The sequence below is a fragment of the Lolium rigidum genome, chromosome 3 (genome assembly GCF_022539505.1).
Source record: "Lolium rigidum isolate FL_2022 chromosome 3, APGP_CSIRO_Lrig_0.1, whole genome shotgun sequence".
Lineage (NCBI taxonomy): Eukaryota > Viridiplantae > Streptophyta > Magnoliopsida > Poales > Poaceae > Lolium > Lolium rigidum.
In genome coordinates this window covers 76,073,437-76,100,431 of record NC_061510.1, presented here as the reverse complement: position 1 = coordinate 76,100,431, position 26,995 = coordinate 76,073,437, and the positions used below count along the sequence as shown (strand labels likewise).

Sequence of the window (26,995 nt, the reverse complement as noted above, 5' to 3'; positions counted from 1 at the left end):
GATCACTTTGAGTCAGCATCATAAAATACGGAAATCAGCAAATTTCATCCTGTTGGGCCTAGATTTGCCAGTCTTTGTATCATATCACATAGATTGTTCAGTACTATGCTGATCTTTAAATCAGATGCTAAAGGCAACGAATGCTTTATTTGCATTATTCAGAACAACCCAATGGCAGCAATAGTCCAAATTATCTGTAATAGAAGAACGTAACTTCATATGCATGCATAAAGTAGCCACTGAATATTCATCCTCACGCCGTCATGCAAACCAGGCATACATAAGAGACATAGGTTAAGATACACAAATATTACAGATAAAATGCCATGCATCCTCAGGAAGACACCAAGAAATCTTTGGACCCATGCTCTTACTCCCTCAACTGATGAACTGACAGGATCCAATGTGCAAGTCACACATCTATTTGGTACTCTACTTTCATTTTCAGATCTTCTAGTTTTGTCCATTGCCTAAAGGAAGAGGTTTGCTAGGTCTGCAAGCCTTTAGGGATCTTGGAAGAAATAATTAATGTTCCATGATTTACAAATATAGGATTGAGAAAATATTTCAAGTCGCCAGCACTAGACTTTGGTCACTTGTACAATAGCAATGAAAAAAGTAGCACAAACATTGTTTACTTCTTAGTTCACACAGACATGCAGGAAGACAAGGGTTCTAATAATTGGCAAGCAGACATCTCGAATAGACTTTGTAAATTTTAAGTTATATGGTGCACTGTATTTAGACATTGGCAAAGGACGCAAGCATCTATCACAACCTAATGTGTTAGCAAACGGGTTCCAAAGATGAGAAGCAGAAGTTGAAAAATAGTGATTACACGGGGTGAGAGAATTGGCACATATCTCAATTCCCAAGGCACATTTTATGGTTGAAATAATGGAAGCATGCTCGAATGCCCTCATACCAGCAAAAAAAAAAGTTTCTGCACGGTAAAAAACGAATATTGCCAACATGATAAATTGAATGCTCAGGTAAACTCAGTACAAAAATCCAGTGGATTAGCCATTTGGGATCGTCTTTTTTCATGAGCACCATTATCATAATCATCAACCCCGGAAAAGTGTCATCAACAGAACACATCCAGTTGACAACACCAAACACCATTTCATGCGTTCACTGTATTACGCTGCTACAGAAATATTCTGACCATGAATGTGCCAGAAAGAAAAGGAGCTTCACTGACTGAATGAGTTGACATGCTGTTCCCAAGAGAGCAGTTGAAGGTGTACAAACCAAGTGATGGCGTTCCCTACTGTTTGGAACCCGCAATATTCATGACAAACGCACGTCATGATTGGCTGTGATTGAAATATATAGATGCAAGATTGCATAAAGATAATGCTTGTTGCTTTAATTTCAACAATTATTAACACCGGATATGATAGCCTATACAAAGCATTGGTCCAGGTTTCAAAAGATTATGAATCTCATAGTGACAAGTATAGTTAACAAAGGTATATTAAACAAAACATTGTGCCATGATTATGGAAAGATCTCTTACACAAATCCATTATATCATCTACTCATATTCTCTGGTACAATTAAAAAAAAACTCAGTTCATCATAAACCGCCCAGGCTAGCAGAACAGTTGTTCAAGAAAGGCATGAACTGTGGTTGATTTCTACTGTTTGTATCGAACGATACCTGAATGTTCAAAGGGTACCATCTAAATTATCACACGACTTCTCATTTCTCTATCATGTTATTTAAGTTTGAGCCAGTACTCGGAAAGTGGCAAAAATATCAATTTCCACTTACGATGACACAAGTGGTACTTTAAGGTTCAGGCTGGCTAATGCCCGTCATAGCTCACCTAAAGAGTGAGTACTTTAAGCTGCCGTACCTGGAAGGGACACATCCCATAGGTCTGGTAGACCTGGGAGATGAATTGCGCTCATGATCTTTCACAATCTTACTACCATGACTCCTATATCCAGATTCTGGTTCTATGATAGCGATGAATCTCCAATAGAGTTTATGCATCATAGCTGCTAATGGAGCAACAATATGAGTGGCTACTGTTACTATGAAGTAATGAAAGAAAAATCATGTGCTTGAAATAAAATCAGCAGGCAGCTGCTTGTCACTTCTCTTATCATATTAGAAGCTCGCTTTCTGTCAAACTATATCCCTTCAAGTTTGCTAATTTCGTTAGAATGGATCAAAAGAACTAAACAAAATGGAATCAAACTCCACATAGAAAAATTACTCAATTTTATTTCAATTGTCAATTCTGGTCAGAAAAATTACTCAATTTTATGAGAATGTCACAATTGACGCACACTCGATGACCATAGGCCGCAGTATCTTACAAAGCACAAGGCTCAGCTAGAAACGGGTTGAAACTTGAACAGGAACAAAATCTCGGATACTGAAAAATTTGAGTAACAGAATCGAGGTGCCAACTCAGAGCAACTTACAGTCAGAATATGACTTGGATCAGCTAATAAGTTTCAGTGGACTCATCCTTGCATCGCATCACGTAGGCCGTTCTGTGTGTAGGACCTATTTGGTTTGTGTAACTCGGCTTCCAATATGTGTCAAATGTCTGTTAACAAAGGGACAAGGTCATACATGAATAGATCATTGCTGTGAATTTTAAGCACGACATCGAAAGGGACTATTATTGCCATCAAAACAGTTGGTTTAGCATCAGAAACAACAGAAGCAAAAAGACTCAAACTCACTCTCTGGTGGGCAAATGCGAACAGGAGAGGAGAATCGTGGTTGATGCGTCATGTGCTGAATTCAGTTGCGCGGCCGTACGGATTACGGAACCAGCGGCTGCAGAAACACGACGCTGCTGGTAAACCAGTTTCAACAAATACAGGTTGATGACACACGATGGATTACGAGGAGGGACGCCCGCCTCACCTATTTCGTCGAACACCTGCCGCGCCCTGTTGAGAGCAGGCAGACGCCTTCGCCTGGGCGTACGTCCGAGCCCAGGCCGCCGACCCTTCGCCGCGATCCAGAGGAGGGACGAGGCGCGTAGAGTCACGTGTGGGATGCGGCTGGACTGTGCGGTTCCGCGGCGTGGAAGGCAAGTGTGAAACCGACGCTGATCTCGCCGTCGCGGCGGTGGTGCGGGGCGAGAGGAGGCCGGGGAGCGCGTCGAGCGGGGAGAGTCGCGCGATCGGTGGGCGGTGAGAAGGCGGGAGGCGGCCGGCGGGGGTGGTGGCGTCGCCGTGGAGTGCGAGTTCCTCGCGAGGGACGCTGCGCGGCGGCGTACATTGGCGGTTCGGGCAGCGGCGGGAAGAACGCCTCAATCCGTGCTCTCACTGGCAGCTTGGCCCCACATACTGACAAGCAAGGCACAGTCTCGTCGTCACCACTCACCCACACTCCACTCCTCAATCCACAGCGGGGAAATGGCGTCCCTACCCATCTGCCCTTCCTCCATCCTCCCATGGCCGCACCGCCCAGCCTCCCTCTCCTTCCACCCCAAGAACCCCTCCTCCACCTCGCCCACCGCCGCCCATGTCTCCGTCTCCGTCTCCGTCCAGGCGGACTCGCCGCCCCAGGACCCGCCGCCTCTCTCCGACCCCACCCAAAACACGCGCTTCCTCTGGGTCAACCCCAACAGCCCGCGCGCCGCCGAGCTGGCCCGCGCGCGGGCCGGATCCGCCCGCCGCGCGCGCCTCGCGTCCGCCGCCGCCGCGCTCGCCGCGTGCCACCCCTCCTCGCCTGCCATCGCCGCCGCGCTCTCCGCCGCCTTCCCCGACACCCCCTCCGAGCAGGACGCCGTCATCGTGCTCAACACCGCCCCCGCCAACCACGTCCCCGCGCTGCGCTGGTTCCTCCAGCACGCGGCGGTCCGGAACAGGACCATCCTCTACAACGTCGTCTTCAAGGCGCTGCGCAAGGGGCGCCGCTGGGGCGAGACCGAGGCTCTCTGGGCCGAGATGACGGCGGCGGACGACGCCGTCCAACCGGACAACGCCACCTTCTCCACCGTCATCGGCTGCGCGCGGGCCTGCGGCCCGCGCGGCAGCGCCCTGGAGTGGTTCGAGAAGATGCCGGACGCCGGGTGCGCGCCGGACACGCTCACCTACTCGGTCGTCATCGACGCGTGCGGCCGCGCGGGGGACGCGGAGACGGCGCTGCGCCTCTACGACCGGGCGCGGGACGAGGGGTGCCGGCTAGACCCCGTCATCTGCGCCACGGTCATCCGTGTGCACTCCGCCAGCGGCAACTTCGACGGCGCGCTCAACGTGTTTGAGGAAATGAAGGCCGTCGGCGTCGCGCCGAACCTCGTCGTGTACAACACCGTGCTGGACGCCATGGGCCGCGCCATGCGGCCGTGGGTGGTGAAGACCGTCCACAGGGAGATGGTCGGCCAGCAGGTGCGGCCCAGCAGGGCGACCTACTGCTGCCTCCTGCAGGCGTACGCCAGGGCGCGGTATGGCGAGGACGCGATGGCCGTGTACCGGGTGATGAAGGACGAGGCCATGGACGTCGACGTCGTGCTGTACAACATGCTCCTTTCGATGTGCGCCGACATTGGGTATGCCGAGGAGGCCGAGGAGATCTTCAGGGACATGAAGGCGTCCGTGGATACCCGGTTCAGGCCTGATAGCTGGACCTACTCGTCGATGGTCACGCTGTATTCCTGCACCGGCAATGTCCTGGGTGCGGAGGGCATACTCAAGGAGATGAAGGAGGCGGGCTTCAAGCCGAACATCTTCATCCTCACCTCGCTCATCAGGTGCTACGGCAAAGCGGGGTGCACCGATGACGTGGTCAGGGCATTCGGCATGCTCGAGGACCTCAAGATCACGCCCGACGACCGGTTCTGTGGCTGCCTTCTTACCGTGGCAGCGGATACCCCGGTTGAGGAACTGGGCAAGGTGGTTGACTGCATCGACAGAAGCAATGCCCAGCTTGGCGCCGTGGTAAAGCTCCTGGTGGACAGGAAAGCTTCCACTGAATCCTTCAAGGAGGCTGCCAGGGGCGTTCTCAGCGCCGCCCGTGGTGTGGTGAAGATGCCCTACTGCAACTGCTTGCTGGACCTGTGCGTGAACCTTGGCCAGATGGAGAAAGCCTGTGCGCTCCTCGACGCCGCGCTGCAGCTCGACATCTACAGCAACGTGCAGACTAGGACACAGGTGCAGTGGTCGCTGCACCTCAGGGGCCTCTCGGTTGGTGCCGCCCTGACCACGCTCCATGTCTGGATGAACGACCTGTACACCACGCTGCAGAACGGCGAAGAGCTGCCACCGCTGCTTGGGATCCACACAGGAGAGGGGAAAAACATGTACTCCGGCAAGGGGCTGGTTTCAGTGTTCGAGTCGCATCTCAAAGAGCTTGACGCGCCATTCCATGCGGCTCCGGACAAAGCCGGCTGGTTCTTGACGACGAGTGTTGCAGCTAAGCACTGGCTGGAGGCCAAGAAGTCGTCAGAACTAGTGGGCGTCTAAACTGCACAATCTAGGAGTTATATACATAGGATTTATTTGTTTTTTGATTTGGCAATCTATGGGTGTTCTGAAATCCTCGTATTTCCGCCCTTCTTTCTGTTGATAGATACACAATTGCTTCCATTTTCTGTTGCATTTCATGACTGATGAAGAATATCAGTTCGAGCTCCTCGTTCAGTACTTGCAACATTATGATGGCACATTCAGGGCCTGTTTGGTTCCTAGCCACACTTTGCCAAGCCTAATTTTGGCAAGTGTGGCAGCCACAAAAGTGTGGCTAGAATTTTGGAAGCCACAAAGTGTGGCAAAAGTTGGCAAAAAATTCACTCTATGACAAATGGGCCATATGGATAGTGAAGTGTGGCAGCTCTAAAGTGTGGCAAGAACCAAACACATGCCAAATTGCCAAACTTTGGCTTGGCAAAGTGTGGCTAGGAACCAAACAGGCCCTCAATATTCGATTAGAGGACCTGCAATGTTTTAATATACCATATCTGCTGTCATGGCACAAAACCAAGCCAGTAGTAGTACACAGATGATTGTAAGCAACTGCATCACTGCAGGGTGTATACATAGAAGCGGGGTGTACAACCTGAAGAAAAACAATAAGATCAGCAGGGTTGGCTATCCTAGTCCCTGTTGATTGGCAAGGACAACTACTCTACAGTACATCACTATATCTTTCCGAGAAACATTTGATCAGGGTGGCATACAATTTAAGATGTAACACCTTGCTACATGGGATGATTACGGCATGTTCACCCGCTGACTGCTGACCACTGCCAAGTTAGACCTCACAGGATGACAAAATTGCTGAAATAATACATTCCTCCATGTAAGCTCTCACTGATCCAGAAACTCCAAACCAGTAGCGTTTGGTGTCAACCCATGATTAGCCAAATATTCATCATTGAAGAACTTGCTTAGATGCCTCATCCCACTGTCACACAGAATTGTGACAATTGTATGTCCTGGACCTAAATCCCGGGCAACTCTAACAGCCCCAACACAATTCATGGCTGAAGAGCTCCCAACGAATAGTCCATCCTTTCTCAACAGGAACCTGAGTAATGTTTCAAGTAAACTGGTGTCAGCTCGTACAATTATTTTCATGCTTCTGCTACAATGCTTAGTAAGATAGAAGAATAAACAATGGCAAACTCTCCACCAATTATGACAAGCAAGGCTTTGATTTAAAAATATATAAGTCTGCCTACGGCTACTAAAACATGCTTAGCAATTAAGGCTTCCACTGAGTTTGGGAGGGGGGTTTTGTGCATTTTCTTTCTTTATGGAAGGGATTGGATAATTCAATAGCCAAAAATAATGTCAACAGCTATTCCAGTTGTAGGGAAATATTACAATATCAACCCCATTACTCGGTCAGTGAAAGGCAGACTGCATTGAAGAGTCACAAGTACAAGAAGTCATACGGAGTAGATAAAATAACTTATGTTCTAATCAACAATGCTACGCAAACTATCATTTCTCTTTCAGATAATAATAATAGCTAAAAGTCAATACGAAATGTACCTTGACATCTCAACGGCTTCTCTATCTGTTCCTCGGTAAGCTCCATCTAGTTCAGCCATCGTGAAATTTGCTGTGACCCTGTTGATTCCAATTCCTTCAGTAACAGTGTCGAAAGGATTCTTAAGCCTTTTGCCCTCAGCCTCCTCTTTTGTGTACATAACCCCTCTAGTAACCTTGTTAAACAGACCAGAACCAGGTGGGTCCATTAAAAAGCATCGGACATTTCTGTTCTTTTCCTAAATAAAGAATATCATAGCAATTAAGAAGTTGTCGACCCAAGAAGAAAACGCATACAAGAAATAAAATAATAAGAATGCAAACCTTCAGATATCGTGAGACTCCAGCAACCGTACCGCCAGTACCAGCTGCAGCAACAAAGGCATGAAGTGTCCCTTTGGTTTGTTCCCATATCTCAGGACCAGTCCACTCGTAATGGGCTCGATAGTTTGCCAAATTCTCAAATTGGTCAGCAAAAAAACCTCCCTTTGAATCAGAATTAGGAAAACATTTCCCAATGTGTGGCACTTCACTATTGGCATATGCTGAACCATTTGTTTGTTTGGGGTGCAGCGTTTTAACAATGGCATGCGCTGAACCGGTAGTTTGCATGTCATTCGTTTCTCTTTTTACTGGTGCTACATTTGCTTCTAAAGCTCTTCTTCTTGCAATGTTGACAAAATGATCTTTGTGAGTGATTGAAACAGGGCGCACTCGCTCCACGGTAGCTCCAAGCGCCTCAATTATTTGAGACTGGAAAACATTTTTAAACTACATGAGAGGAGCATAAGCAAATAGATCTGTGATACTACTGTGATTCTTTAGTACTTTGCAAAATTCTTAAGAGGAATGACCAACTGAAGCATCCAAAATAGATATCTTAATGGTCCCAGCTAGGCCGAGTAAATGACAAAAAACTACCACAATTGTGCCATAGATGACGCGGAACTACCAAATGGGACACGATTGTCACATGACTACCATGTTTGGGGCACGGTCGCGACGCGGAGCACTAATTGAACAGATCAAGCGTGCTAACGATGTTTCTGGCAGCCCTGGCCCACGATCGGAGCCGACGTGGCTAGCAGCCGACTGGACGGCCGTTAGGGCTCGCGTTAGGGCAACTCCTGGTTGACTTTCCCCAAATCGAACGAAATGGAAGACGGAGGAGGCGGCGGCGGCGGTTCGGCGACCCGGGCGTGCACGGCGCATCTCCGGCGTATGATGGTATGGAGGGCTTCGTCCCGCCCTCGCCGGTGTTGCGGCACTCCTCGCCGGTGCTGCAGTCGACGCCACCAAGCCCACCGCGTCCGCAGTCCGAGAAGTGGTGGACATCTCAGGGCATGACGTCTCAGAATGACCCCATGAGCCATTACCTCTACAATGGTAGCGGGTAAGAGTTCTTTGCCCTCTGTAGACTACCTCTCTGTTGGATTTTGCCCTCTGTAGAGTAATCACCTGTTCCATTTTGCCCTAGTGTTATTTCTGGCAATAATGTTGGTAGAATGACGATGTAGATTGACTAGAATTTTAATTTGGATTATAGGGAGAAGGCAGAGATGTGGGAGCTCTATTTTCAATTTGATGGAGCAAAATTTGTTCACAAAACTTTACATAGGACAGACATAAGGTTTACGAAATTGTTGTCCATCATGGAGGAAGAGGGATATGGTCCTGTGTGATTCCTTATATTATGTTAAAAATGAAGGAGTGGGACTGAGTGGATTAGAGCTAGTGGACGAGCAACTATAAGGTTGATGAAATGCTAGTGAAGTATGCAAGTACAAAGAAACCGGTGCTCACCGTGATGAAGGACAATAGGAAAAGAGCAATTGTTTTATCACCATTGAAGAGAAAGCATGCAAGCACAATTGACCTTGATCCGAGAGGAAGAAGAGCCAATTGCACACCCTTTTACGAGCCAAGACAGTTCCTTTTGTGATGGTTGGCAGTCACAAATGGATCATCACAACTTTCCTCGGATGCACACACGGAGAGTGTTAACCGTGAGAAGGGTAAACATGTACTCGGGTCTAGAGACATGTATGGCGGAAGAAGAAGAAGAGGAATCGAAGATGAGGATGATAGTTGGCTATATCCAGGCAGATTTGACCCAATAGCTACGAGAGAAGGCAAGAAGAGATCGGGAAGAGGAAATGCACCGGAGAATTGTCGCTAGGAAGAAGAGCAATCTTGATCCAATGCTTCATTGTGAGGGGGAGAGTGATGTGGAGGATATTTATGACAATGCAACTCAGTGTGATGATATTTCAACAATTCCAGCAGTGAAGAGGCAAGTGAAGAGGCCTGGTCCAACATTGAGATCACATTCTCAAGTAGAGGCAGATGTTATTCCAGATTGGGTTCCTTCTGATGATGAGGGTGACAAAGGATTTCTGAAAGAAGAAGATGATGATGGGTATGAGCCATTGCCTTTTGTGTTAGCAGGAGGGAGAAAGAGCAGAGGAAAGATGGCCAAGGAGAGGGTGTGGTATGATGATAGTAGACGAGAATCCGGAGCAACAATTCATGGTGGGACTTTGCTTCAAAGATGTGTATCAATTCAGGCAAGCTTTGGCTAGACTCCACATTGTGCAGAGTCAGGAATTTCCATTACCACGAGAATACACCTGACGAGATCATTGTGTGGTGCAAGGACAAGCAGAAGAAAAATAATGAAGAGAATGTGAAGGAGAAGGAGAAAAAGTGGGACTGTCCATTTTATATGACAGCTGCCAAGATAAAAAAATGAGGCTACATTTTGCATAAAGAAAATGGAGTTGAAGCACACATGCCCAACAGATCCATCTAGCACTAGGGTTAATGCAAAGTGGCTTAGTGGTACATATGTTATCGAATACAAATCAAACATCGGCACTTCCATCAACACTTTGCAAGACAAAGCACGAAAAGATTTTGGAGTGGATGTTCCCAAGAGGATGGCTTACGGGGCAAGGACCAAGGCAATTGAGATGGTGATGGGTGATCACAAGCAACAATATCACGGACTAAGGGATTATCTGCAGATCGTTATAGACAAAAACCCCGGTTCCAGGTGCATTGTGACCACCGTCACGAGTCCAACAGATGAGCGAGGTTGAAGCAATGAAGAAAGGACAGATGGTGAACATATCTTACAGACCCTAGATTTCATGGATTGTTCTTCGTGTTAATGCTCGCTAGAGAAGGGTTTCTGCTGTGGTCGTGGACCATTTATTGGTTTGGATGGTTGCTTCATTAAGCTCACCTCTGGAGCTCAAATCCTTGCAGCTACAGGCAGAGATGGAAATAACAACATCTATCCAATAGCATGGGGAGTGGTTGCCAAAGAAGATACAGAGAATTGGCAGTGGTTTCTTGAGCAGTTGAAGCAAGCACTTGGTGGAGATCATGGACAGTTTGGGTACTACACTATGATGTCTGACAGGCAAAGGGATTATCGAAGCGAGTGTCCACTGTGTTCCCTAATTCACCACGGAGGTGCTCGCTGAGGCATATATATGCCAATTTTCGGATAACGAGGCTTTAGAGGAGAGGACTTGAAGAAGTGCATGGATAATGCCGCATACTCATACACAAAAGATGGTTTTGATGAAGCAATGGAGGAGATGAAGAAGCGAGTGAGGAAGCACGGAAATGGTTGAGCAAGATACCGGTGGAGGCATGGGCAAGGTTTGCAATGGACACCAACCGTCAAACAGATTTAGTGGTAAACAATCTGTCGAGGTATTTAACAAATACATTCTTGATGTCGGGAACAAACCAATAGTGACAATGCTTGTAGGAATATATGACAAATGCATGGTCGGATGGGATGGAAAAAGAGATGGTGCGAGTCGACTGGATGGGAAATTACACCACATTATGCGGAACCGCTGGAGTTGATGAAGAAGTACTCAAGAAATTGCATCCCTAAGAGGGCGGATAAAGGACTATGGCAAGTGAAAAGTGGGAAAGTTACACATGAGGTCAACATTAGTTGTAGGACATGCTCTTGTAGGAAGTGGCAGCTCATCGGCTTGCCCCGCAACCATGCGATGAGTGCCATTTATAAGGCTGCTATGTGTCCGGAAGATTTTGTGTCTCCTTTTTTCACAAAAGAAATGTACTTGAAGAGCTACAAGCCCGTATTCAATCCAATGCCAGCACAACATGGTTGGACTAAGACAGACATACGCTTGACATCATGCCACCCGCATTCAAAGATCACTTGAAGGGTAGAAGGGCGTAGAAAAAAGGAGGAAGGGCAAATTTGAGCCTCCCACACCAAAAGAGACATCAAGAATGTCCACAATTACTTGTAGCAACTGCAACTTACGTGGCCACAAGTACACTAACCGCTCACAACCTTTGAGGCCTGACCTAGCTATGAGGAAAAACAATCACAAGGTAATGCACTCGTCAAGAGCACATCATACTTATTTGTACATTGCAATGTCCTAATTTATGCATGACATCCGCAGGCCAATAGAACAATGCCAACAACGAGATGCTTCGGGACTAATGTACCCGCTAGTTCTTCTGGGACCAATGTACATCATGTAGCTCCAGGAAATGCTCCAGGAAATGCTCCAGGAAATGCTCCGCCAAATGCTTCAAGATCTGCTCCAGGCACAGCTCCAAGGTATACTGCAAGGAATGCTCCAGGAAATGCTGGTTCATCTGCTCAAGGAAATGCTTCTTCATCTGCTTCCAGGAAATGCTCGGTTCATCTCGCTCCAGGAAATGCTCGGAAGATCTCGCTCCGATAAATGCCGGGGGTTTGTCTCGGTTATTTCAATGCAGGAGCAAATGCCTGGTCCGGGAAGAGATGCATCCGACCCTCCTCTCCAAGGAAGAAATTAGGTCCTTTGTACTCGTTGGTCCCGCTAGATCATTTGGATGTGCATGTACCTGACATGGTTAAGACCATTTTGTGATGCCTGTAAACTAAAGGCCATGCCTGATGTGATGCTTATGACCTAAAGGCCATGCCTGATGTGATGCTTATGACCTAAAGGCCATGCCTGTAGATGTTTAAGACCATTTTGTGATGCCTATGTTGTTTAAGACTATGATGTTTCAAACTCGTTGCTTAATGCCAAATGTAAAGTAGTCCTAAAGGTCTCGACAAAGTCGAAGCGTCAATGTCGAGACCTTTACACATGTAAAATAACCCTAAAGGTCTCGACAAAGTCGAAGCGTCGATGTCGAGACCTTTCCAACTTTAAAATAACCCTAAAGGTCTCGACAATGCCGAAGCGTCGATGTCGAGACCTTTCCAACTTTAAAATAACCCTAAAGGTCTCGACAAAGCCGAAGCGTCGATGTCGAGACCTTTCCAACTTTCAAATAACTATACAAATTTTCTCACATAACAGATTGTCCACATAACACATATTTCTAACTCATTCTTAAACCGATAAAAAGGAATTCATTTGAACATCGAGGATCAACTTCAACAGATTCAACACATATTGTTCAACATTACAAACCAACCATCATTTAGTTCACCATTACAAACCAACCATCATTTGTTCAACATTACAAACCAACACATATTGTTCAACATTACAAACCATAGGGAATTCAATTCAAACATGACAAATAAAATTAAACTGGTACACAAGCTAGCTACTCCTCACACATCTCCTTGATCTTCTTCAGCTTTGCCCTCGGTGGTTTCCTTGAGCTTAAATAAATCCCCAATTATGTACTCAAGCTTTCTCTTCTCTTCTTTCAACTGATCTCTCTCCTTCTCTCGCCTTAATTCTCATGCATTTGTGCATATTGCTGCTTGATGCATCCAAGTGCCTTCTTCTCGCTCTAACTCGCCTCTAGCATCAATCAATCCTTGCTCAGCCTTGGGCCTTCAAGGCAAGTATCACTTGCTTCTCCTCCACAATTTTCTTCATCTCTTCTTGAGCATTCCTCGTGTCAATGTGCATCTTCTCAATCTCATCCTTCAGCTTGAACCTCTTCTCCATGTTGTCCGGAGCATCATTAACCCTCGCCTTGCTTCTCTTGTCCATACAAATCCCACAACTTTGCCAATGATTTCCGAAGTGCGGTGGCCACTCACCATCTACCCACGTAAGAAAATCACAAGCTGGTTCTCCATCATGCCCTGCACACCCTAAGAACCTCCTCCCTGTCCAGACAACCATCAAATGCTACAAATCGAGCAGACTACAAGACCATGCTTGCAAGTCACAGTACTTGCACCATCATCAGCCTAAACCGCGGAAATCGAGTCGTAGGTAGTGTTCACACTCTAGCAGTTCGAAAAACAAAGAAGAATCAGCCTAAATCCTCCTCAAAATCAAAATTCCCCCAATTCCTAACCCCGCAATTTGCCCAAATTATGACAAGCATAAGTTGAGGACTCACATCGCCGCCGAGGAGCTCGCTCCGAAGAGGAATCCTCGCCGTCACCCCACGAAACCATGGCCGTCTCGTCCTCGCGGCGGCGGAGATCTAAGTCGGCGGCGACCGCTTCCGAGGCGACGGAACGAGAGAAAGGAGAGAGGAAGGAGACGACCCAGCCAACGCCTTAAAACATCAGCCTAACGCGCGCCCTAACGGCCGTCCGTCGACTGCTAGCCACGTCAGCTCTGACGGTGGGCCAGGGCTGCCAGAAACATGGTTAACACGCTTGATCCGTTCAATCAGTGCTCCGCGTCGCGACCCTGCCCCAAACATGGTAGTCATGTGACAATCGTGTCCCATTTGGTAGTTCCGCGTCATCTATGGCACAATTGTGGTAGTTTTTTGTCATTTTCTCCCCTTTCAAAGGTCCTGCTAAGACACGTCCCTTTCCTCAAATGAGGCACTGTCTCCACCCATACTCTCGCTCGCACTAATATTCGATTAGAGGACCTGCAATGTTTTAATATACCATATCTGCTGCCATGGCACAAAACCAAGCCAGTAGTAGTACACAGATGATTGTAAGCAACTGCATCACTGCAGGGTGTATACATAGAAGCGGGGTGTACAACCTGAAGAAAAACAATAAGATCAGCAGGGTTGGCTATCCTAGTCCCTGTTGATTGGCAAGGACAACTACTCTACAGTACATCACTATATCTTTCCGAGAAACATTTGATCAGGGTGGCATACAATTTAAGATGTAACACCTTGCTACATGGGATGATTACGGCATGTTCACCCGCTGACTGCTGACCACTGCCAAGTTAGACCTCACAGGATGACAAAATTGCTGAAATAATACATTCCTCCATGTAAGCTCTCACTGATCCAGAAACTCCAAACCAGTAGCGTTTGGTGTCAACCCATGATTAGCCAAATATTCATCATTGAAGAACTTGCTTAGATGCCTCATCCCACTGTCACAGAGAATTGTGACAATTGTATGTCCTGGACCTAAATCCCGGGCAACTCTAACAGCCCCAACACAATTCATGGCTGAAGAGCTCCCAACGAATAGTCCATCCTTTCTCAACAGGAACCTGAGTAATGTTTCAAGTAAACTGGTGTCAGCTCGTACAATTATTTTCATGCTTCTGCTACAATGCTTAGTAAGATAGAAGAATAAACAATGGCAAACTCTCCACCAATTATGACAAGCAAGGCTTTGATTTAAAAATATATAAGTCTGCCTACGGCTACTAAAACATGCTTAGCAATTAAGGCTTCCACTGAGTTTGAGAGGGGGGTTGTGTGCATTTTCTTCTTTTTGGAAGGGATTGAAGAATTGAATAGCCAAAAATAATGTCAACAGCAATTCCAGATGTAGGGAAATATTACAATATCAACCCCATTACTCGATCAGTGAAAGGCAGACTGCATTGAAGAGTCACAAGTACAAGATGTCGTTGATAAAATAACTTATGCTCTAATCAACAATGCTACGCAAACTACCATTTCTCTTTCAGATAATAATAATAGCTAAAAGTCAATACGAAATGTACCTTGACATCTCAACGGCTTCTCTATCTGTTCCTCGGTAAGCTCCATCTAGTTCAGCCATCATGAAATTTGCTGTGACCCTGTTGATTCCAATTCCTTCAGTAACAGTGTCAAAGGGATTCTTAAGCCTTTTGCCCTCAGCCTCCTCTTTTGTGTACATAACCCCTCTAGTAACCTTGTTGAACAGACCAGAACCAGGTGGGTCCATTAAAAAGCATCGGACATTTCTGTTCTTTTCCTAAATAAAGAATATCATAGCAATTAAGAAGTTGTCGACCCAAGAAGAAAATGCATACAAGAAATAAAATAATAAGAATGCGAACCTTCAGATATCGTGAGACTCCAGCAACCGTACCGCCAGTACCAGCTGCAGCAACAAAGGCATGAAGTGTCCCTTTAGTTTGTTCCCATATCTCAGGACCAGTCCACTCGTAATGGGCTTGATAGTTTGCCAAATTCTCAAATTGGTCAGCAAAAAAACCTCCCTTCGAATCAGAATTAGGAAAACATTTCCCAATGTGTGGCACTTCACTATTTGCATATGCTGAACCATTAGTTTGTTTGGGGTGCAGCGTTTTAACAATGGCATGTGCTGAACCGTTAGTTTGTATGTCATTTGTTTCTCTTTTTACTGATGCTACATTTGCTTCTAAAGCTCTTCTTCTTGCAATGTTGACAAAATGGTCTTTGTGCGTGATTGAAACAGGGCGCACTCGCTCCACGGTAGCTCCAAGCGCCTCAATTATTTGAGACTGCAAAACATTTTTAAACTACATGAGAGGAGCATAAGCAAATAGATCTGTGATACTACTGTGATTCTTTAGTACTTTGCAACATTCTTAAGAGGAATGACCAACTGAAGCATCCAAAATAGATATCTTAATGGTCCCAGCTAGGCCAGAATAGCCTCACCCTTGAAGGGCAGACTTGAGCCTAGATCAGTAGGTGAAGCCAGGGCCTGAATCCTGAAATATGATTATTTACAAATAAAATGCTAATGTGTTCTAACCTAAAGTAGTTAGAAGTTCCAGATACTACGCAGCAGAATGATCTAATTAGTAGACAGTACACAAGAATTATTGAACAGCATGTAACTTCCCTACCTTCTCAACGGCAGCATCGTCGGGAATAACAACATGGCACTTACAGCCATAAGCAGGAGCAACAGTGGCCAAGCTAATAGCCGTGCTTCCAGCACTCCCCTCTATTACTACACCACCACAGACAAGGTCTCCAGATTCCAGGGCCTGATATTAATGAAAGCCCCAGTGTCATGTTAAGTTAAAGAAGAAGAGATATTAATTTAACAAGAATACTGTAGAAAACAACAAAAAAAACTGAAAGATTGAGTATATTAACAAAGTATCACATGCCTCACACAGTGAAATATAAATAATGCAGTTAGATACACATGCCAGGAAGTAATTCAGTGTTATCACCCACTTGTTAGCTTTTTTTGGCAGGGGGGCCACTTGTTAGCATTTTGTGCCAATAAAAGCTTATTTCAAATACCCTTCTTTAATACTCGAAATTCAGAACTGGATGGTGTTTTCCATGACCATGGGTGCTCTCCTGAACAACTACGACTGATTCTTTAGCGAGGTAATGTTACATGCTTCATAATCAAATACATATGAAAGAAAACTCGGAAAATGAGGGCTGTGTTAGAGTACGTCATGGGCCTGGGCCCGTTAGTCTTATGGTTTGCTTAGGGGTCAAGTAAGCCTTGCTTGGGAGTCAAGTAAACCTCTCTATATAAGGAGAGGAGATGTATTAATCTAATCAAGCAAGAATTAAGAAGGAAATCCCTTCCCCCTTGCCATGCTCTTGTACTGAAGAAACAGTTGATGCTGGACCTACACATATTTTGTTAGTACCAGTAATCCTGTTGCCATATCATTCATCAAGGATGAAATGGCTACCTGAACTTGACCTCACAAAATGACTAACATGCATGTCGCGATGGCCAACATTACACGAAGTGGTCAGAAACCTCTCACCGCGAACTATATCTATTTCATAGTTCTTCCCTTCTACAAACTAAGACTAAATTCATTTCCAACAAATTGCAAAAAATTACCTCCTCGATGATCTTCACCGCTACGCGGTCCTTCACGCTGCCTCCCGGATTCAGAAACTCCGCCTTCCCCAAAATCTGCATCTCATTCGAACAACAAATCACACTTCGAAAACTTGACCCAGCAAAGCGGAGCCACCTACACAAGGAGATATCCCCACGCATGTACCTCGCAACCTGTGGCGTCGGAGAGGCTGTTGATGCGTATGAGGGGCGTGTTCCCGATGGCCTCCACGAGGCCCTTCCGCCGTGTCCTCCGGCCGTTCCCGCGGGTGGTGAGGGTCCATGGGAGCTTGGAACCGCTCTTGCGGAGGAAGAGGTAGTAGGTGAACAGGGATATGGCGGCGGCCGTGGCGGCTGCTCCTGCCACCGTCGCAGCCGCCATCATGAGGTAGTCGAGGTGGAGAAAACCAGGCAGCGAACCCTGCTTTGGTTGGGCGCCAGAAGTTCAGACTTCGGAGGAACGAACCGTTTTGGGCCAGACTCGGTTCAGCCAGACTTCTGAAAGAGGCAAAGACCAAGGAGTTTTGCCATCAAAAAGAAGAAAAAAACGCAGTTTAAAAAATCGATATTGCTGTGTTTGGATGTACAGAATTGAGACTTGGAATTGAATTGGAATGGAATACCAAATTGTGTCTCTATTAGATAATAATTGTGTCTCTATTACATAGAAGAGATTCCAACTAGATTGATGGTGAGAAACTTTCTTTTTGAGAGCTTGATGGTGATAGACTGCGGATGAACTGAACCCATGGTAGTTCTCCCTGGTAGGTTAGTAGCGCGTGTAAAACTGAAGATAATCCTCGGGCCAGTTGCCGCTTAAATCAACCCTGTCACGATTACCCTAGATTGGGGATGGCTGAAACATTGCGGCAACATTCTAGTAAACGCACCACGTCTTCGATCATGCCTTGCTTTGAATGATCGATGCATTGCTGCATACTGAAATCGGTGCTATGTTGTGTAACCCTCTGACAGTGGCAGCAGGTGCATCGGCAGAAAATAAAGAAAACAGAGAGGGGGATGCCGGCTGGCTGGTCGAGCGCCAGGGCAGAGGCCGGCTGGGCGAGGTACAGGGGATACGCCGCCGTTAAGCTCCCGGCGCAGCTACCCCTATCGCAGCCGCTAGCTCTCCCGCCGCCGTCCCCATCGTGCGTGGCCGACCTAGGGTTTGGGGCGGCGTCATGGAGGAGCGGACGCCGCCGGTGAAGCTTTCCTACGAGGACGCCGGGGAGAAGGGGAGGAGGGCGGGGTAGGAGAGAGGAAGAGGAGGGTGGGGAGGACTCACCACTGCTGCTGCTGCCGCCGCCGGCTTGCTCAGGTCGCGCTCAAGCGAGAGAAACCACGGGGCGGGTGCGGGCTCTGAATTTGCCTCTGTTTCCAGGCCTAAATTGACCGCGCACCCAGCCTCCAGGCTGCTTTGCCGTATTGGAGGCCCTTTGGCTTGAGCGCAGTGGGCTCCCGCCTCGCCGTTCCAAGTGGTGTCATCCCTGGCGACGTCCAGGTTGACTACGTCGAGCTGTTGAATCGCGGTGGAGAAGGAGCATGACCTGGTTGCTTTTCTAGTGTATTTTTTGAGGTTTTTTGTGCAAAATGTAATGATTTAGTTGTATTTTTCTGCTCTTTGCCGTCGGGCAGCGCTGAGCGTCCCCGGGGGATCAAATCCCCGATCCCCCGGGTCGCCAGCCCTTCGATTCGTGTGCTAACAACCGTTGGATTGAAGTCAACGCTCCTGCAGGGAAAAAAGAACACACATCCATCGAACAAAAACCAACTCCTCCGACCCGCACGACACGACAGCGCTCCAGCAGCACCGCCGCTCGCTCAATCAGAACCGCCGCATGCTCCAGCTGAAGCCGCTCCGGTAGCACCGCCGCTCGCTCTGGCCGCACCGCCGTGCTGGGCTTGTAGGTGCGCTGCCAGCCTGTGGCAGCACCAGCACTTTCTCAGGCCTTGCAGGCCTCCTTGCAGCACAGCGGCGCCTTGTTTATAGCAACCGTCGGCGCGTTTGCAGCAACGGCCGACGCCGGCACCACTTGTAGCGAAAAATCGCCGTTTGTAGTGCCACCGCCACATGCCGAAAGTAGCATACGCCGATGCCCTTTGTAGCAGACATCGATGCCGATTGGAGCAGCAGCCACCTGTCCACCACCACAAGTAGCAGATGTCGACGTCCTTTGTAGCAGACGCCGAAGACCTTTGTAGCAGCGCCCGCCGCCAAAAGTAGCGACGCCCTTTGTAGCAGACACCAACTACCGATGCCCTTTGTAGCAGACGGCGGCAACCTTTGTAGCAGCCTCGGTCGCCAAAAATAGCAGATGCCGACGATCTTTGTAGCCCCTGCCGCCAAAAATAGCAGACGCCGACGACCTTTGTAGCAGCCTCCGCCACCAAAAAATAGCAGACGTCTAGGCCCTTTGTAGCAGACGCCGACGCCTGTGGCAGTATCGTATCAGCATAAACGCCGGTCTCGCGCCTCGCAACTCCTTCGCCGCACCCAACCATCAGCGGAAGCAAGGCCCACTTCTCCGGCGTCCATGACGACCTCAACCTCGCTGCCCATTGTAGTCGTTACCCCCATCGCTGTAGCATGTGGGAGAAGATGACGAGCTCGTGAGGGCGGAGCTTGGCAAAAGGAGATGACGGGGTTTGATTCGACTACTTGTTGCTGGGCGGCGGCCGCGGCGCGTGGCGGGGAGTCCGCCCGAGCTCTCCACCGGAGATCCAGTCTACAGCCAGGCGTGGGGGAGCTTTTGTGATGGAGGGGATATGGGCCGAGACCTACAGGGGGAAAAGTGGCGGCACATGGCTGGTTCTACAGCGGCGCATGGCTGGAGCGGTGGCTCGCGTCGGCCGGTGCGAGTTCTCCATGGCGACACAGCTTGCAGCGCTCACGGTTGAAGATAGGCAAGAGGAACGGCGGAGCGGAGGAGAAGCCCAGGGAAGAGATAACTCATGTGGGTGGGTCCCATCTATCGTTGTCTCGCTAGGAAAGGACGCGTGGCGCGCGCTTGACCCGGAGGATGGAGTCACGCGATCCTCCGGGGGAAAGCCAGCGTTTCCCTTTGCCGTCTCTATGTACTGCCACCGATGATAATCAATGAAGCACTCGACCGTTCCCTGTTCAAGAAAAAAAGGCAGAATTATAGGCTGATTTTCAGAATTGGGAGAGGGCAGGGTTCCTTGGCTTCACTTTCCTCAGACCATGATGGGATCCACTATGGGCCGCCTTGTTCTTCCTTGCTACGGGAACGTGATGCATGGTGGTTGTGCCATTGTTGTAGAGAATGTGTTCATTTACGACGTAGTTCCAACAAGGGTAAAGTCGTTTACACGATGTGGTTCCGAGGAACTATTGAGGGAAAAGTTGATGATGGTTTCCAGTTCTGCTTCTTCCCTTGAATGGCTCTGAGCTTCTCTCGGATGGCCTTGTTTTTACCCCACCGGCGGCTTGATTTTTATCCCTTGGAAAACTCCACTTCAACCCCGTAATGTGCTGATGCGCATAGATGTACACGTCCGTTGGGAATCCCAAGAGGAAGGTATGATGCGCACAGCGGCAAGTTTTCCCTCAGAAAGAAACCAAGGTTATCGAACCAGTATGAGCCAAGAAGCACGTGAAGGTTGTTGGTGGAGGAATGTAGTGCGGCGCAACACCAGTGAAATCGGCGCCAACGTGGAACCTGCACAACACAATCAAAGTATTTTGCCCCAACATAACAGTGAGGTTATCAATCTCACCGGCTTGCTGAAAACAAAGGATTAAACGTATCGAGTGGAAAATGGTGTTTTTTTGCAAAGAACAGTAAGAACAGTAGAATGTATTCAGATGTAAAAGAATGGACCGGGGTCCACAGTTCACTAGTGGTGTCTCTCCAATAAGATAACTAACATGTTGGGTGAACAAATTACAGGCGGGCAATTGACAAATAAAGATTCAATACATACCAACGATGATTACTATGAGATTTAATCAGGGCATTACGATAAAGTACATAGACCGCTATCCAGCATGCATCTATGCCTAAATAATCCACCTTCAGGTTATCATTCGAACCCCTTCCGGTATTAAGTTGTAAACAACAGATAATTGCATTAAGTATGGTGCGTAATGTAATCAACACAAATATCATTAGACAAAGCATCGATGTTTTATCCCTAGTAGCAACAACACATCCACAACCTTAGAACTTTTTGTCACTGTCCCAGATTAAATGGAGGCATGAACCCACTATCGAGCATAATTACTCCCTCTTGGAGTTACAAGTATCAACTTGGCCAGAGCCTCTACTAGCAACGGAGAGCATGCAAGAACATAAACAAGCACATATATGATAGATTGATAATCAACTTGACATAGTATTCTAGATTCATCGGATCCCGCCAAACACAACATGTAGCATTACAAATAGATGATCTTGATCATGTTAGGCAGCTCACAAGATCAAAACAATGATAGCACATGCGGAGAAGACAACCATCTAGCTACTGCTATGGACCCATAGTCCAAGGATGAACTACTCACGCATCAATCCGGAGGCGGGCATGATGATGTAGAGCCCCTCCGGTGATGATTCCCCTCTCCGGCGGGTGCCGGAGGCGATCTCCCGAATCCCCCGAGATGGGATTCGCGGCGGCGGCGTCTCCGGAAGGTTTTCCGTATCGTGGCTCTCGGCACGGGGGTTTCGCGACGAAGGCTATTTGTAGGCGGAAGGGTAGGTCGGGGGCGACGCGAGGGGCCCGGACCACGGGCCGCGCGGCCGGGGCCCGGGCCGCGCCGCCCTATGGTCCGGCCACCTCGTGGCCCCACTTCGTTATCCCTCCGGTCTTCTGGAAGCTTCGTGGAAAAATAGGACACTGGGCGTTGATTTCGTCCAATTCCGAGAATATTTCCTTACTAGGATTTCTGAAACCAAAAACAGCAAAAAACAGCAACTGGCACTTCGGCATCTTGTTAATAGGTTAGTACCGGAAAATGTATAATAATGGTGTAAAGTATGTATAAAACATTCAAGTATTGTCATAAAAGTAGCATGGAACATAAGAAATTATAGATACGTTTGAGACGTATCAAGAATCCCCAAGCTTAGTTCCTACTCGCCCTCGAGTAGGTAAACGATAACACAAATAATTTCTGAAGTGACATGCTACCAACATAATCTTGATCAACATTATTGTAAAGCATATGAGATGAATGGAGTGATCTGAACAAAAGATTGCTAACAAAGATAATGACTAAACAAATGAATCATATAGCAAAACTTTTCATGAATAGTACTTTCAAGACAAGTATCAACAAGACTTGCATAAGAGCTAACTCATAATCAATAAATTCTAAGTAGAATGCATTGAAGCAACACAAAGGATGATTAAGTTTCAGCAATTGCTTTCAACTTGTAACATGTATATCTCATGGATATTTGTCAACATAGAGTAATATAACGAGTGCAATAAGTAAACATGTAAGAATCAATGCACACAGTTAACACAAGTGTTTGCTTCTAAGATAGAAAGAAGTGGGTAAACTGACTCAACAATAAAGTAAAAGAATGGCCCTTCGCGGAGGGAAGCATGGATTACTATTTTTGTGCTAGAGCTTTTGTTTTAAAAACATAGAAACAATTTTGTCAACGGTAGTAATAATTCATATGTGCTATGCATAATACTTCCTACAAGTTGCATGTCTCATGCATAGAGTACTAATAGTGCTCGCACCTTGTCCTAATCAGCTCGGAAAACACGGATTATCATCGCATAACATATGTTTCAACCAAGTGTCACAAAGGGGTACCTCTATGCCGCCTGTACAAATGTCTAAGGAGAAAGCACGCATTGGATTTCTCGCTTTTGATTATTCTCAACTTAGACATCCATACCGGGACAACATAGACAACGAGATAATGGACTCCTCTTTTAATGCTTAAGCATTCAACAACGAGTTAATATTCTCATAAGAGATTGAAGTTGTATGTCCAAACTGAAACTTCCACCATGATACATGGCTTTAGTTAGCGGCCCAATGTTCTTCTCTAACATATGCATACTCAAACCATTTGATCATGAAATCGCACTTACTTCAGACAAGACGAACATGCATAGCATCTCACATGATATCCAACAAAGGTAAAGTTGATGGCGTCCCCAGAAACATGGTTACCACTCAACAAGCACCTTATAAGAATTAAGACACATAACTACATATTCATCACCACAATAGTTTTTAAGCTATTTATCCCATGAGCTATATATTGTAAAGGTAAAGGAATGAAATTTTAAAGGTAGCACTCAAGTAATTTACTTTGAAATGGCAGAAAAATACCACATAGTAGGTAGATATGGTGGACACAAATGGCATGGGTTTTGGCTCAAGGTGTTTGGATGCACGAGAAGCATTTCCTCTCAGTACAAGGTTTGGGCTAGCAAGGTTGTTTGAAGCAAACACAAGTATGAACAGGTACAACAAAACTTACACAAGAACATATTGCAAGCATTATAAGACTCTACACTGTCTTCCTTGTTGTTCAAACACTTTACCCGAAATTATCTAGACTTAGAGAGACCAATCATGCAAACCAAATTAAACAAGCTCTACGGTAGTTCTTCATTAATAGATTAAACTACATGATGCAAGAGCTTAAACGTGATCTATGAGAGCTCAAACAATTGCCAAGTTGCCAAACCATATGCAGCATTTTTCGATTCCAACCAAATAGCAATTTAACGAAGCAATTTCAGCCTTCGCCATGAACATTAAAGCACAATTAAGAACACAAGTGTTCCATATGAAAAAGCGGAGCGTAATATCTCCAATATAAGGATGGTGGGATCCAACTTTATTCAAACCAAAACGAAAATAAAAGCAAACCGACGCTCCAAGTAAAGAACATAAGATGTGATGTAATAAAAATATAGTTTCACTAGAAGTGACCTGATAATGTTGTCGATGAAGAAGGGGATGCCTTGGGCATCCCCAAGCTTAGATGCTTGAGTCTTCTTAAAATATGCAGGGATGAACCACCGGGGCATCTCCAAGCTTAGATCTTTCACTCTTCTTGATCATAGTATATCATCCTCTTCTCTTGACCCTTGAAAACTTCCTCCACACCAAACTTCAAGCAAACTCATTAGAGGGTTAGTGCATAATCTAAAATTCACACATTCAGAGATGACACAATCATTCTTAACACTTCTGGACATTGCACAAAGCTTCTGAAAGTTAATGGAACAAAAAAACTCATTCAACATAGCAAAAACGGCAATGCGAAATAAAAGACAGAATCTGTTAAAAACATAACAGTCCGTAAATACGAATCTGGCAGGGGCACTTAACTTGCTCAAATGGAAAAACTCAAAACTAATGAAAGTTGCGTACATATATTAGGATCACGCTCGTAAATTTGCAGATTTTTTCAATTTTTTTACAGAGAGCTCTGCGAGAATTCGTGACAGGCAGCAATGCTGTTTCTGCGCAGCGATCCAAATCTAGCATCAACTTTAGCATAGAAACTTTACTTGGCACAAAAACATGATAAGGAGAGGTTGCTACAGTAGTAAACAACTTCCAAGACTCAACAATACAGTAAATAAAATTTAACTTGGGTTATCTCCCAAGAAGTGCTTTTCTTTAACGCCTTTCAGCTAGGCGCAGAAAGTGCAAATCAAGTATTTTCAAGAGATGATGCATCAACATTATTATTTTTCTTACAAACACAACTTGTTGCAGAGGGTACCTTAGATGCTCCATTATCTAAATTTTCTATGGTGGTGCTAGGGTTTTTATCAATTTTAGGCCTATAATAATTCTTTGGTTTAGGCACCTTAGAGGCATACATAAATTTTTGCTCTTTACCCACATAAGCTTTCTCCTTAAACTTAAGAGAAGAAAAAGTTGAACCCAAGGTTCCCATAGCCTTTTCAAGTTCACCAATCCTATTGATTTGATTGTCATGGACAACACAAGTTCCTAGGACACTAATTCTTTCATCAATTCCTCCTAAGGATTTATCAAGTTCATCAGTTTTATCAAGTAACATTTCCAATTTGGTTTCAACACTTGGAAAATTTTTCTCTATGGTTTCCAATTTTTTCATAACATCCTCAAGAGAGATTTCAATTTTAACTTCATTAACAGGTGGTATTCCAACTAGACTCTCTCAATGATGCAACTAGCTTCTAAAGCGGGAGTACCTAGGAAATTACCTCCCGAAAGAGTATCAAGAACATACCTATTCCAACTAGATAAGCCAACATAAGAGTTCCTAAGAAGGATAATAGTGGAGTGTTTCTTAAAGCACCTATGATGAGCATTACTAATTCTGTACCAAGCATCTTTAAAACTTTCTCCACCTTGTTGCTTAAAAGAACGAACTTCAACTTCAGGATTACTCATTATAACAGTAATAAAAGTAAACTAGGCAAATAGAATAAAGACAAGTAACTATTTTTTTTGTGTTTTTGATATATAGCTAGTAAACAATACAGAAAGTAAAGCAACTAATTTTTGTGTTTTTAATATGAAGCAAACAAGACAGTAAATAAAATAAAGTAAAGCAAGACAAAAACAAAGTAAAGAGATTGGATGTGGAGACTCCCCTTGCAGCGTGTCTTGATCTCCCCGGCAACGGCGCCAGAAAAAGTGCTTGATGCGCGTAGATGTATGATACGTCGCAAACGTATCTATAATTTCTTATGTTCCATGCTACTTTTATTACAATACTTAAATGTTTTATACATACTTTACAGCATTATTATACATTTTCCGACACTAACCTATTAACAAGATGCCGAAGTGCCGATTCTGTCGTTTTCTGCTGTTTTTGGTTTCAGAAATCCTAGTAAGGAAATATTCTCGGAATTGGACGAAATCAACGCCCAGGGGCCTATTTTTACACGAAGCTTCCAGAAGACCGAAAGGGAGACGAAGTGGGGCCACGAGGTAGGGACACACCAGGGCGGCGCGGCCCAGGCCCTGGCCGCGCCGGCCTAGTGTGTGGGCCCCCCGTGACGCCCTTTGACCTACCCTTCCGCCTACTTAAAGCCTCCGTCGCGAAACCCCCTATACCGAGAGCCACGATACGGAAAACTTTCCAGAGACACCGCCGTCGCGAATCCCATCTCGGGGGATTCAGGAGATCGCCTCCGGCACCCCGCCGGAGAGGGGAATCATCACCGGAGGGGCTCTACATCATCATGCCCGCCTCCGGATTCATGCGTGAGTAGTTCATCCTTGGACTATGGGTCCATAGCAGTAGCTAGATGGTTGTCTTCTCCGCTTATGCTTTCATTGTTATAGATCTTGTGAGCTGCCTAACATGATCAAGATCATCTATTTGTAATGCTACATGTTGTGTTTGGCGAGATCCGATGAATATAGAATATTATGTTAAGTTGATTATCAATCTATCATATATGTGTTGTTTATGTTCTTGCATGCTCTCCGTTGCTAGTAGAGGCTCTGGCCAAGTTAATACTTGTAACTCCAAGAGGGAGTAATTATGCTCGATAGTGGGTTCATGCCTCCATTTAATCTGAGACAATGACAGAAAGTTCTAAGGTTGTGGATGTGTTGTTGCTACTAGGGATAAAACATTGATGCTTTGTCTAAGGATATTTGTGTTGATTACATTACGCGTCATACTTAATGCAATTATCTGTTGTTTGCAACTTAATACCGGAAGGGGTTCGGATGATAACCTGAAGGTGGATTATTTAGGCATAGATGCATGCTGGATAGCGGTCTATGTTCTTTGTCGTAATGCCCTGATTAAATCACATAGTAATCATCGTTGATATGTATTGAATCTTTATTTGTCAATTGCTCGCCTCGTAATTTGTTCACCCAAGCATGCTAGTTATCTTATTGGAGAGACACCTCTAGTGAACTGTGGACCCCGGTCCATTCTTTTACATCTGAATACATTCTACTCGCTTTTATTGTTCTTTGCAAACAAACACCATCTTCCACTCGATACGCTTAATCCTTTGGTTTCAGCAAGCCGGTGAGATTGACAACCTCACTCGTTACGTTGGGGCAAA

At 46.0% G+C, this 26,995-nt stretch overlaps 3 protein-coding genes across 3 annotated transcripts; 1 reads left to right on the top strand and 2 right to left on the bottom strand.

Annotated features, from left to right (window-relative positions):
• The first annotated feature begins 3,387 nt into the window (after nt 1-3,387).
• Nucleotides 3,388-5,622, top strand: LOC124701819 (pentatricopeptide repeat-containing protein ATP4 homolog, chloroplastic-like). Its single transcript, XM_047233914.1, has one exon. The coding sequence runs from the start codon at nt 3,394-3,396 to the stop codon at nt 5,440-5,442; it is 2,049 nt and encodes a 682-aa protein (XP_047089870.1). The 5' UTR covers nt 3,388-3,393; the 3' UTR covers nt 5,443-5,622.
• Nucleotides 5,623-6,173: 551 nt separating this feature from the next.
• Nucleotides 6,174-8,439, bottom strand: LOC124695053 (cysteine synthase 2-like). Its single transcript, XM_047227948.1, has 4 exons — nt 8,431-8,439; nt 7,297-7,743; nt 6,976-7,211; nt 6,174-6,505 (listed from the first exon to the last, which is right to left on the bottom strand). Exons 1-4 carry the CDS (start codon nt 8,437-8,439, stop codon nt 6,286-6,288), a joined length of 912 nt encoding a protein of 303 aa, XP_047083904.1. The 3' UTR covers nt 6,174-6,285.
• A 5,652-nt stretch (nt 8,440-14,091) lies between these two features.
• LOC124701817 (cysteine synthase 2-like) lies at nt 14,092-17,361 on the bottom strand (the record flags this gene model as incomplete). The annotated part of the gene is given in 6 exon segments (XM_047233913.1): nt 14,092-14,423; nt 14,886-15,121; nt 15,207-15,635; nt 15,987-16,130; nt 16,964-17,038; nt 17,130-17,361. Coding segments are annotated over 6 exon segments (1,323 nt in total). The 3' UTR covers nt 14,092-14,203.
• Between the last annotated feature and the right edge of the window lie 9,634 nt (nt 17,362-26,995).